This window comes from Mustela putorius, unplaced genomic scaffold (genome assembly GCF_011764305.1).
Source record: "Mustela putorius furo isolate JIRA1106 unplaced genomic scaffold, ASM1176430v1.1 tig00000281_pilon_pilon_pilon, whole genome shotgun sequence".
NCBI classification, from domain to species: Eukaryota; Metazoa; Chordata; class Mammalia; order Carnivora; family Mustelidae; genus Mustela; species Mustela putorius.
This window is the reverse complement of record NW_025421343.1, coordinates 2,639,651-2,653,692: the sequence shown is the minus strand read 5'-3', so window position 1 is coordinate 2,653,692 and position 14,042 is coordinate 2,639,651. Positions and strand designations below refer to the sequence as shown.

Below are 14,042 nucleotides of genomic sequence, written 5' to 3'. Positions count from 1 at the left end.
TGGAGATAAAAATTGGGGGAATACAAATAATATTTATAACCACCTGATCAGGTAATATTACTAAGGGAATTTGTAAAGATGGAGAAGGAAGATGAAGGACTGAATTCTTGGGCACTCCATTTAAGGAGTCAGGAGAAAAGAGGAACTCACAAAGGAAATTGGGAACGACCCACCAAAGAAGGAAAAAAAAATGAACAAACCAAGAACAATAACAGGAGTATGGTGTCTCAGAAGTCAAGTGAAAAAAGTAGGTCAAGAAGGAGGGAGTCGTTAGCTTGACAAATACCGATGATTGAAGAGGAAGGTGAAGAATTACTATGGGACTTAGCAACTTGGAGTAAGTTGGTGACCTCAATAAGACCATTTTTAAGAGAATGATTCTAGGAGGCTCCTGATGGAGTAGGTTTAAAAGAGAGTGGTCCCGTACAGAAGAATTTCAAATAATTGATGTTGATTGTACCCTCTCAAGGAGCTGGAGCTTAGCTCCCACCCCTTGTATGTAGCTTGTGCTTATGACTTGCATCTACAAAGTAGGGTATGTAAAGAGGGAACAAGTTACTCTACAGTGAAGAAACCTGCCAGACACTACCTTGGCCAGGTGATCAAGGTTAACATAAATTGGTAAGTGATACTGATCGCCTGCACCTTTGATGTGATGTGATGAGAAGGCAGTTGTGATCTCCCAAAATACACTCTAACCATGATAAAAAATTTAAACAAACCCAAACTGAAGGACATTCTACAAAATACCTCATCAGTACTCCTTAAAACTGTTAGGATCATCAAAAACAAGGAAAATCTAAGAAACCATCCCAGACCAGAGGAGGCTAAGGAGACATGACAACCAAATGTAATGTGGGATCTTAGACTGGATTCTGAAAGTGGTAAAGAACGTTAGGAAGAAACTAGTAATACTAAATAAAGTGTATTGCTCTGTTAGTAGTGATACACCAATATTGGTCCCTTAGTTGTGGGAAAGGTACCATAGTAATATGAGATGGTAAGAATAGGGGGAACTGGGTGTGGCATATTTGGGATCTCTTTGCAACTATTTTGTAATATAAAACCATTTTAAAATAAAATGTTGACTTAAACAATTTGAAGAATGGGAAGAGTGGAATTGGAGCCAACAAGCAGAGGACAACTATTTTAGGGAGTTTTGTTACAAATGTAAGCAAGGAAATGAGGAGGTAGTTGGCAAGGGAAGTGGGTTAAGCACAAGTTTTTTATTTTGTTTATTTTGGTTTTTTATTTTTATTTTTTAATGGATTTTATTCATTTATTAGAGAGAGAGAGAGAGACTGAGAGAGAGAGAGAGAGCACGAAAGGGGAAAGTTCAGAAGGAGAAGCAGACACCCTGCTGAGCAGGGAACCTGATGTGGGTCTTGATCCCAGGACTCCAGGATCATGTTCTGCGCCCAGGGCAATAGCTTAACCCACTGAGCCACCCTGGTGCCCTGTTTTGTTTTTTAATAGGAGAAGTAACAGTATGTTATTTCTGATGAGAATGATGCAATAGAAAGCAAAAAGTTGGTGATAGAGGAGAAAGAGGGAAATCTTTGGAGTAATGTCCTGGAGGAGGAGAGCGACTTTAGAATCTGATGCACAAGCAGAGGGATTGGCTGTAGGTGGTGTCAAGTTCATCTCTGAGAACAGCCGAGACTCAGAGTATGTGGATGCATATGGTGGTGGCTGGGCATATTTTATGGTGGCAGCCTCCAAACACTCTATTTTCTCAGTGAAAGATCTTCAGCTAAAAGTAGAGATCCAGAGCAGGTGTTGGGGTTGAAGCAGAGAGAAAGTATATCTGGGGGTATGGAAAAGAGATTTGGTCGGCACTCGATAATGTGGTGATTTTGTAGCCTTAAGTGTCCACTTTGGCTAGTGGATAGGAGTTAAAGTGAGACTAGTCAGAATGGTTGTATATTTTCTTAAGCCATATTTAGCTGGAGATACAATAAGTAAGCCCATATCAATAATAGCTTACAGGAAGTTGGTATATATTAGACTCAATGTTTTATTATTTATAGTAGTATTTAATAATTTGTACTATATTGATTATTTCTTTGATATGACATTGATGTTATCTCAATTTTAAGATGACGAAAGATACTAACTTTGCTTAAGGCCACATAACCAATAGGTAGTTTGGAAATAAAATTTGAGATGTTTTGAAAGACAAAATTTTCTTTTAAAAAAATAAGATTTGAAGTAAGGTTTAAAATCCAATTTCTTTTGTTCTAAACCTTCGCTCTTTCACTACATTAATTTAAAAACATCAGTATCATAGAGCGAAAGGAAATAAACCACCAGTTTATTACTCTCGGAATATCAGAAAATTACTGAAGTTTGATAAAAAATTTTAAGATGAATCAAAAAACAGCCTATCTCTTTATGAAGAATGAATTGATAAACTGAAGATATAAATTGGATTTTAAAATGTATTTACTATAGATGATAGACATAATACACCTGCACTTTATTTAAGTCGCCACTCAAATGTCAGTTCCTTAAGGAGGCCTTCCTTGACCACTCTGAGACCTACCATCACCATGCAATTCCTTATTTCACTGCTGTTCCCTGTGCTTATTACTACTTGACATTATGCTCTATGTTTCTATGTGTGTGTGGTTACTCTAATTTCCACAAGACCAAGGACTTTGTCTTGTGTATGATTGCACAGCTGTCTCTCATTCCTTAGTACATAGGAGCTCTTTATTGATGAAAGAGAGAAGAAAGAAAAAAGGAAAGTAGGTAGGTAGGTTATTAGGGTAAAATTAAGGAAGTTAAGAGTTCTATTAGTGATACCATATTAAATATTTATATATATATTTTATTATGTTTATAATAGTGCCCCAGGAGACCTGATCTGAATAAATAACCAATGCTTTTCATTCAGCCTTTCTTTTGAATATTATTTTGATTGATGACCACATGGTTCTAACCTGTGTTATCTCCCACATAACAGTGTTCAGCATCCGCTGTTAACAGCAATGATATTGCTAATAATATTGCTAATATTTTATAATTAAGTCCTATCAGATATAACCCTTGTACTAGACCTGTGAATTTGGAACCAGTAGTTGCAAGTTCTTCAGTATTTTAGGTATTGGCTTTGGAGTTGGTAAAAAATTAGTCGTTGACCCAGCTTTTTGTATCTTTGCTGGGGTGAAATGGAGACAAAATTCCTGGAAATCTTTGGGAGATCTTATTTTTGTGAATGGGAACCGGCACTGCTATTTAGTTCCTTACCTTGCAAATCTAACAGTGGAGAAGTCTTAGAGGTGTGGAGGAGGGAGTGTGACTTCTCATTTTCTTGCTTTGGGTTAGTCCTTTTGGAGCCTGAATGTCCTGCATTCTCTTCTTTGGGAAACAAGAGAAGGTAACAGGCGACTTCCACCATCTCCTCTGTGCTGTCCTCATTAGATTCTCTCTGCTTCTGGAAATGAGAGACAGAAAAATTTTCGATTCTTAATGGTTTTTTAACCTAAGTGACTCCTGCCATTTAGTTGTGAGAGGTGATTGCTTGCTTTATAGTATTCACTCTCTCTCTCTCTCTCTTTTTATTCCAGACAGCCCTCACAGAACTTTACTTTTATATAAGCATAACCAATACCTAATCTGTTGCTAATACCATGTCCTTGAAACAATGTTAAGGACAGTTTGGATTGCTGCAGTGATATATTTTTGTAAGAGAGTGGGAAGTTGAGGATTAAAAATATCAAAGGAGCTCAAGACTCTGATGGAAGTTGATATCTGAAATTGCTTCACTGCGTCCTTAAGTTCAGAATTATCCCCACAGTATCTGGCTTTACATTTGTAAATGCCCTTGTAAGGATTTTGGTTAGCTGTCATTCAGGAGTAGAGATCATTTAGACCCCATTAACAGACATTATTCCCTTTGAAAATGACATGGTATCTAATGTAATCCTAGAGTGTTTTAATAGTCTATTCTATGCTCAGCAATGAAACATTTCAAAAGTGACTGACAGCCAATTGATGTAATTCATGGTGATCTTTTGTGTTGACAGATCTTTAAAAAGTCAAGGGAAATTACTACTTTACCCAGTGAAGCCGCCTCCTTTTTATTTTTTTTTTAACTGCCAATATCCTGCAAAACAGGACAATTTTCTCTTTGACTGCCACTGTTTTTTATTTCGATAACATGACACGATTTCTTCTTATTATTAGGGTTTCTTTTGATAGATAGAATGTGTTCCCTATAGGTAATGCTCACTTTAAAATAGAAATTCTTCAGTTCTCCAAATTAATCCTCTTACTTTTCTGACTTATACATCAAGGCAACCTTGCCAGTAGCCACCTTCCCACTCAGGAAGAGGAGTGATTTAATTTAGACGATTTAAAATTTTTAAATGATTTTACTCTTTCTCTGATGGAGAAACATGTTGAAAGGAAGAGGGTGATGAGTTGCTTATTTTGGTAGGTGTTTTTTTCCTAGAGCACTCTACAGTTAAAAGTTTGATGTTTTGGGTAATTTTGTAGAAAGAGAGAGTATCTGTGTCCAAAACTCAAGAGTCTTCCAATTCAAACCATAGAATGAAGGGAAGGGGCTTAGTAAGGAATATGAACTTGAATATGAATTGTGGGAAATAATAGAAAGATTTAGTCCTATTGTTGCCCTAACTTTTTTGGGGGTGGGGGAACTGTGTCTCTGGGTTTCTGTCCTTTGTCCTCATGTTTCAAAAATAGACATTTTCTGGCCAATCCTTGGTGAATAGAAGGTACCTTTTCCCTTAGTCCAGTCTATTACGAGAGCATTGTCATTACGATTTGACATGTATTTTTTTGAGAATGAACAGTGTGCTTTAGTCCTGTGCTGGTTTGCTGCTGGGAAGAGAAGAGTATACTTTATTATCATAATCCTATTAATACTTTTGTTTAATATTCTACAGTGTAACACAGTGACTTCTATTGAGGTATAATTCCAACTTTTAAGCATTATTTTGAAGTACCATTTGATTGTAAAATGTGTTATTACCCCCCACCTACGGGGTGCCTGGGTGGCTCAGTGGGTTAAAGCCTCTGCCTTCAGCTCAGGTCATGATCTCAGGGTCCCGGGATCGAGCCCCGCATCGGGCTCTCTGCTCAGCAGGGAGCTTCCTCCTCTCTCTCTGCCTGCCTCTCTGCCTGCTTGAGATCTCTGTCTGTCATATAAATAAATAAAATCTTTACCCCCACCTACATCTTCACTTCCAGTTTCCCTTTTTGTCATCTATCCACTCTTTCCTGGCTCCCTCTCTGACTGGACTAGAGGAGGACCTAAGTTCTTCCATAGCCTTATACTCCCAAATTCCCCCTGCCTGCCACAACCCCACCACCAGACACGTTCTTATGGAAATAAGAAGCTAAAGATGTAGGAAAGGGAAATAAAAAAGAAGGTTCTATTTCATTTTCACTTTGTATTTCTTTTAGACTCTGGGAAATAGTTTTCGTAGTTGAAATAAGTGGTTTGATACCCCTCCTTTTTTTTAAATTTAAATTTGTTTTCTACATGGAGTAGAATCAAAGTATGGAGAGTTCTAGTTGATGGTAGACCCAGAATGTACCTAAGCGTGCAGCACTCCAGAGCTGCCATTTTGTGTTTATGTCAAAAGACTTTACCACAGGTTGTTTTGATGAGTCCATAATTTGAAGTAGAAGACTTGGATTGAGTCCTAATTCCGTTTAGGTTCTGTGATCTAGAGAAAATAATTTCATTTTGGTTTCTGTTTAGTAAAACGGAAGCAATAATTATGCCAACTTAATTTAGTTTTCCAGGTTGCTGGGAAGATAATGTAAGAAAATGAATTGTGAACTACTTTACAGACTTTAATGATATCCCGACAATAAGAGTCATTCTTTTTCATCTTCCTCTCAGAGTTATTCATAGATGACTTTTTATCTTATCAGCACTGTTGTTTTTAAGGCTCTCTCTTGTTAGAAAAGGAAAGTAGTAGTAACAAAAGGATATTGAATCCTCAAAATAACCGTGTGAGTTAGAAATTACTATTAACAGTTTACAGTTAACATTAATACCCATGTTATTTCTTCCATAAGCTAATGGAGTTTGTTAATATCCTGCAGCCTAATCCAACATCTCACTGTTCATTATGCCTAGTTTTGAAACTTCGTGTGATTTCAGTTATTTTGTTCTTTCTTCAGGAGTTTGTGTTATTTAATTCATTTGGCAATTATTTATTGCCAGGCACTGTGCTAAACACTAGCAGTTTTTGTTCTTAGTTTAGTCTCTTAAACAGAAGAAGACATATGTATAAAAGAGAATGACAAGTGCTCCTGTATAGTAGGGGGCATACAAGATGCTTTGGGAGCCAGGGAAGGCTTTGTAGAGGAAGTACAACCTAAGCCCATGCTCTAACAAGCCCTCTGTAGAATACAGATGGGCCCTGTCTCTCTGCCTCTGTTTTTCTTCTACCAGCAGATTCATACTGAGCCATTTGTCATGGGGTGATTAGTCAAATGACTCTTATATGTGCTTGTTATGTTCTAGCTTGTCCAGATTATCATCAATACAACGCACTTGGAGAAATCCTGTAAGTACTTGGAAGAATTCATCACCAACATCACTAATGTGCTTCCAGAGACCGTCCACACCACCAAGCTCTACGGCACCACAACCTTTAAGGTGAGAAGGCCTTAGGGCCTCTGCTGTGCATAGTCTGGGGCATTCTACCTAGGAGTCTTTCTGTCTCCCAAGATCCATAGTATTGTGATTTCTAACGTGGTTTTGAGGATAAGTGCTTATCTTAGAAGAACAAATACCAGTGCTAATTTCTAGATGTTTAAACTTAAAAATGTCTATAACTCTGTCTGCCAAATCTTCTTGTATTTTGTACTTGAAAAGGGCTGTTTCCTCAATTGCCTCCCATCTTAGTCAAGAGTTCTTAAGTGTGGTCTAGAGAATAGTGGTTATAGCTGAAGTCAACATCAATTAAATTTTAAAAATCAGCTGTTCTTCTCTGTCCAGTTTTTTCAACTTACTTTTTAATGAGGAATTTCTGCCCCTTACTATTGTAGTCAGCAATTTTATAATCCTTTTGCAAGGTGCCAACATAGTTTTGATCTAGATTTTGATAAATTGGGAAAAATGACACTATTATGGACAAAAGATGGATTGATAGAGAGTCTCTGGAGAGTAAATGACTTAATTTAAAAGAGCCTTACAAAACTCCCTTATATTGCCATTTTAGCTTTAAGTTAATATTAAGCAGAAAAGGTAGTAAGGTAACATCTACAACACTACAGTGGTAGATTCTGACATAAAGGCCAACCTGTATGTTTTGGGGTTTTGTTATTATTGTTACTATTTGATTATTTTAGTATTGAATTAAATCTTTTTCATCCTTTTGAAATCTGGAGGTTGATATTAATGAGATATAAAGTTGTGAGTTGAAATCATGATTTACGTCCGCTGGTGTCTACTTTTTACCATCCTTTTCTCCTCTTTCCCTATTTATTGGCACCTTCCCTTGAAAGGAGATTTAAGACAAGAAATCACATTTGATTCATAACTGCTTATCATATTTTATGAGATAAAAACTATTAATAAGATCTTCTCTTTTCTGTTATAAGAAATGAAATGAGAAAGAACCTACCTGTAGCCAAGCAATCTTCAGAAAGAAGAACAAAATTGAAAGCATCATACTTCCTGATTTCAAATTATATTATAAAGCTATAGTAATCAAAGTAGTATGGTATTAGCAGAAACACATATGCATAGATCAGTGGAACAGAGCAGAGAGTCCAGAACCCATGTGTATATATGGTCACATAATTTACAACAGAGTATGTACACAAGAATTCACAGTGAGGGAAGAATAGTTTCTTCAATAAATGGACAACCACACGCAAAAGAATGAAACTGGACCCCCATTTTTACACTGTGCAAAAAAATCAACTCAAAATAGACTAAAGATTTGAATGTAAGATCTGGAATTATAAAGCTTCTAGAAGAAAAAATGGTGGGTAAACTCCTTGGCATTGGTGTTGGCATTGAGTTTTTGATTTAATACCAAAGTAAAGGCAACAAAAGAAAAAATAAGTATGACTACATTAATATAAAAAGCTTCTGTGTTGGGACGCCTGGGTGGCTCAGTTGGTTAAGCAGCTGCCTTCAGCTCAGGTCATGATCCCAGCGTCCTGGGATCGAGTCCCACATCGGGCTCCTTGCTCCGCAGGGCGCCTGCTTCTCCCTCTGACTCTGCCTTCCACTCTGCCTGTGCTCGCTCTCACTCTCTCTCTCTTACAAATAAATAAATAAAATCTTTAAAAAAAATAAAAAATAAAAAATAAAAAGCTTCTGTGAAACAAAGGAAACCCATCAATAAAACACAAAAGCAACTGATGTTAATAAGAGAACATATTTCCAAGTCATATATCTGATGCGGGGTTACTATTCAAAATGTATAAATGACTCAGACAACTCAACAGCAAAAACCCAGATAATCCAAAGAGGTCAGAGGTACTGAATAGACATTTTCTGAAGAAGACATACAAATGGCCAACAGGTACATGAAAAGATGTTTAGCACTCCAATCATAGAGGAGGTACAAATGAAAACTATAATGAGATATCACCTCTAACCTGTTAGAGTAGCTATCATGAAAAAGACAAGAGAGAAAAAATGCTTGCAAAGCTGTTAGGTAAAAGGAAACCCTTGTGTGATGTACCTGGGTCTGTTAACTGGTACAGTCTCTATGGAAAACAGTTGGAGATTAGCCATGAAATTACAAACAGAACTACCATATACCCAAAGAAATAAAAATCATCATCTTGAAGAGATATCTATCCTTCCATATTTATTGCATCATCATTCACAATAGCCAAGATATGCAAACAACTAAAGTGTATCTCAGCAGATGAATGGGTCAAGGAAATGTGGTATATATACACAGTGGAATATTATTCAAGCAAGAAAAATAAGGAAATTCTGCCATTTGTGACAAGATGGATGGACTTTGAGGGCATTACACTAAGTGAAATATACCAGAGAAGGACAAATACTGCATGGTATCACATATTTGTGGACTCTTTAAGGGGGGGAAAAAGTCAAGCTCACAGAAACAGAGAAAAGTAGTTGCCAGGGCCTGGAGGATGGGGGAAATAGAAACTGGTAAAGGGGTACAAACTTCAACTATAAGATGAGTTAGATTTGATGATCTGATGTAAAACGTGATAATTATAGTTGATAATACCGTGTTGTAGAATTGAGATTTTCTAAGAGAATATAACTTTAGTGTTCTCACCAAAAAAATTATGCAAGGTAATTAATATTAATAACTAGATGAGAATCCTTTCATTATATATATACACATATATATATATATATCTCAAATAACCATAATGCACATTTTAAAATTTTTATTTTTTTAAAGGTTTTATTTGTTTGTTAGAGAGAGAGACTGAGAATAAGCAAGGGAGCAGCAGGCAGAGGGAGAAAGAAGCAGGCTCCCTGCTGAGCAAGGAGCCCGATGTGTGACTTGAACCCAGGACCCTGGGATGATGACCTGAGCCAGAGGCAGGCACTTAACTGACTGAGCCATCCAGGTGTCCCTGTGCACATTTTAAATATAATTTAGTTTTCAATTATGCCTCAATAAAGCTGAAAAAAAAATGAGAGGTTCACAAAATATTCTTTATGTTCATATGTGATTAGGTCAGCTGCTAGGTGAGATATACTTTCATGATGTCACCATGGTTGGTTCATTTCAAATTACCTAAAAAAATTTTTATTATATGTTGTATTATATTGGTATCATTACTTGTAATCTTTTAAACAATGTATTGTTATATTAATATTGAAACACTTCTAGTGAAGAAAAGATCTGTCTAATAAAGACAACCCAGGAATGAGCATGATAAGAGCTTTAAGAACTTTAGGATTACCTTAGACAGTTTAATAGGAATTACAGTTACTACTAAATATTATTATTATTGTGGAACATGGGCAATAGTTTCATCAAAAAATATTTGCACTTGATTTACTGTGAAAGCCAAAACTTCTCCAGGAAAGAAAATGTGGGAGGGACTGTAGTTTAATGTTCACCAGAAAAGAGGGATTTAGGGAGTTAAAACATGACGTTCATTTATACTGGTCTCTCATATGGGGACTATGCTACTCTTCCCTTAACCCACTGCAATTTTCTTATTTCAAGAGCTTTTCAAATTATGGTCAGAATTCCTCCCAAAGGATGGCTTGTGTAGTTTGCTGTTGCTCCAGCAGTAAAATTGCTGAGGGAAAATTAAAGGCAGACAGGAAGCCATAGGAGTTGAGTAGCCAGTTAAATACTTAGTAAAGGAGAGGTTCTGGAGACCACTAAAGGTCATGTTGACAAGTGCTTATTGGAAACGCTGATTGCTTGAAACACACTGAAAGTTTATTTTTACCAGGACTGTTTCAGACCAACTACCCCAGAACTCAGTATAAACATGGCAATTATAACAGCTACATGTTGTGTATTTTCCTAAGCTACTGTTTCCAGAAAACTTTCCCTTGCAGATGGAAACCTTTATGCTAAAAAAAGGGGCAAAAATAATCAGAAGGTCTTCAAGGTATTTTCCTGCAGAATTGCCTCTTGTTTCTGCCATATGTGACATAATTAAGCTGGCATTCTTAGCTTTCCTTGTTCATAAGAATTTCCTTACTCTCTTACAAAATAGAATGAGGTTATTTATTGATTTACTCCATCACAAATGTTGTTGGTGTACCTACTATGTAACAATCTGGTAGGTTCTTGGGTAGACTTAGTCATTGGATTTAGAGTTTATAATCTGCAGGGAGGACAGACACTGTAATTTCTATAAAGAACCATGTGAACAGTACTAGGATAGCACCATAAATACATTCAATCCCTCATCAATTCTATAAGTTTTTATGAAGCACCTACTGCATACCAGGCAATTTGTAGGTATGTATGTCGTAAACAAGTCTCCTGACTTTACAGAGTTTATCTTGTGCTAGATATGAATCTCATTTAATATCAGGTAATGACAAGAACTTAGAAGAAAAATAAATGACCTGAATGAAATGAGAAATAGAATCATTTGGATTTCCAAGAGATAAGCTTTCCATTTTGAGGGAATAGTACAAGAGTAGGCATTGGTGTGTTCAAGGAATTACAAGGGATTTAGTGTGGCAGTGATATATCTATCATTGGAAGTAGAAGTGGCACAAAATGAGATAGTCCAGAGTCAGATATTTTCTGGCCTTGTAGGCCACAGTTAATACTTGGGATTTTATTCTGAATTGAAACATGAGGCCATGAGAAAATTGGGAGTGGTGGGGATAAATCTGATTTACATATTAATGGGTAACAATGGTTGCTGTGTGGAGAATAAATATGCTATAGGTCAGTAAGTGTGGAAGAAGAGGAGTCGTTAACTGGAATGTTATTGGCATAATCTAGGTAGGAGATAATGCTTTGTTGGACAACTGTGGTAGGATGAAAGTGGTAAGAAATATTGTTGAAGGTAGAGAGGTCAAGTTTGTTTTTGTTTTTTTTTAAAGATTTTATTTATTTATTTGACAGAGAGAAATCACAAGTAGACGGAGAGGCAGGCAGAGAGAGAGAGGGAAGCAGGCTCCCCGCTGAGCAGAGAGCCCGATACGGGACTCGATCCCGGGACCCTGAGATCATGACCTGAGCCGAAGGCAGCGGCTTAACCCACTGAGCCACCCAGGCGCCCAGAGAGGTCAAGTTTTTTTTTTTTTTTTTTTTGATAAGAACATGGTGTTTTAATTTTTTATTTTTTATAAACATATATTTTTATCCCCAGGGGTACAGGTCTGTGAATCACCAGGTTTACACACTTCACAGCACTCACCAAATCACATACCCTCCCCAATGTCCATAATCCCACCCCCTTCTCCCAAACCCCCTCCCCCGGCAACCCTCAGTTTGTTTTGTGAGATTAAGAGTCACTTATGGTTTGTCTCCCTCCCAATCCCATCTTGTTTCATTTATTCTTCTACCCACTTAAGCCTCCATGTTGCATCACCACTTCCTCATATCAGGGAGATCATATGATAGTTGTCTTTCTCTGCTTGACTTATTTCGCTAAGCATGATACGCTCTAGTTCCATCCATGTTGTTGCAAATGGCAAGATTTCATTTCTTTTGATGGCTGCATAGTATTCCATTGTGTATATATACCACATCTTCTTGATCCATTCATCTGTTGATGGACATCTAGGTTCTTTCCATAGTTTGGCTATTGTGGACATTGCTGCTATAAACATTCGGGTGCATGTGTCCCTTTGGATCACTACATTTGTATCTTTAGGGTAAATACCCAATAGTGCAATTGCTGGATCATAGGGCAGTTCTATTTTCAACATTTTGAGGAACCTCCATGCTGTTTTCCAGAGTGGCTGCACCAGCTTGCATTCCCACCAACAGTGTAGGAGGGTTCCCCTTTCTCCGCATCCTCGCCAGCATCTGTCATTTCCTGACTTGTTGATTTTAGCCATTCTGACTGGTGTGAGGTGATATCTCATTGTGGTTTTGATTTGTATTTCCCTGATGCCGAGTGATATGGAGCACTTTTTCATGTGTCTGTTCGCCATCTGGATGTCTTCTTTGCAGAAATGTCTGTTCATGTCTTCTGCCCATTTCTTGATTGGATTATTTGTTCTTTGGGTATTGAGTTTGCTAAGTTCTTTATAGATTCTGGACACTAGTCCTTTATCTGATATGTCGTTTGCAAATATCTTCTCCCATTCTGTCAGTTGTCTTTTGATTTTGTTAACTGTTTCCTTTCAGTAAGGAGATAGAAACAGTCATTAAAAATCTCCAAACAAACAAAAGCCCAGGGCCAGACGGCTTCCCGGGGGAATTCTACCAAACATTTAAAGAAGAACTAATTCCTATTCTCCTGAAACTGTTCCAAAAAATAGAAATGGAAGGAACACTTCCAAACTCATTTTATGAGGCCAGCATCACCTTGATCCCAAAACCAGACAAGGATCCCACCAAAAAAGAGAGCTATAGACCGATATCCTTGATGAACACAGATGCGAAAATACTCAACAAAATACTAGCCAATAGGATTCAACAGTACATTAAAAAGATTATTCACCACGACCAAGTGGGATTTATTCCAGGGCTGCAAGGTTGGTTCAACATCCGCAAATCAGTCAATGTGATACAACACATCAATAAAAGAAAGAACAAGAACCATATGATACTCTCAATAGATGCTGAAAAAGCATTTGACAAAGTACAACATCCCTTCCTGATCAAAAACTCTTCAAAGTGTAGGGATAGAGGGCACATACCTCAATATCATCAAAGCCATCTATGAAAAACCCACCGCAAATATCATTCTCAATGGAGAAAAACTGAAAGCTTTTTCCGCTAAGGTCAGGAACACGGCAGGGATGTCCATTATCACCACTGCTATTCAACATAGTACTAGAGGTCCTAGCCTCAGCAATCAGACAACAAAAGGAAATTAAAGGCATCCAAATCGGCAAGAAGAAGTCAAATTATCACTCTTCGCAGATGATATGATACTATATGTGGAAAACCCAAAAGACTCTCCACTCCAAAAACTGCTAGAACTTATACAGGAATTCAGTAAAGTGTCAGGATATAAAATCAATGCACAGAAATCAGTTGCATTTCTCTACACCAACAGCAAGACAGAAGAAAAGAGATATTAAGGAGTCAATCCCATTTACAATTGCATCCAAAACCATAAGATACCTAGGAATAAACCTAACCAAAGAGACACAGAATCTATACTCAGAAAACTATAAAGTACTCATGAAAGAAATTGAGGAAGACACAAAGAAATGGAAAAAATGTTCCATGCTCCTGGATTGGAAGAATAAATATTGTGAAAATGTCTATGCTACCTAAAGCAATCTACACATTTAATGCAATTCCTATCAAAGTACCATCCATCTTTTTCAAAGAAATGGAACAAATAATGCTAAAATTTATATGGAACCAGAAAAAGACCTCGAATAGCCAAAGGGATATTGAAAAAGAAAGCCAACGTTGGTGGCATCACAATTCCGG

General features: G+C 37.2%; 1 protein-coding gene across 4 annotated transcripts in view; it reads left to right on the top strand.

The window, feature by feature from the left end:
- The window catches only part of EXOC6B (exocyst complex component 6B), a 651,357-nt gene that overhangs the window by 371,402 nt on the left and 265,913 nt on the right, over window positions 1-14,042 (top strand). For all 4 annotated transcript variants that reach the window (XM_004742187.3, XM_004742188.3, XM_004742185.3 and 1 more), the window contains one exon: window positions 6,509-6,643. In XM_004742187.3, the coding sequence (XP_004742244.1) occupies window positions 6,509-6,643 (135 nt within the window). The remainder of the gene's footprint in view (window positions 1-6,508; window positions 6,644-14,042) is intronic.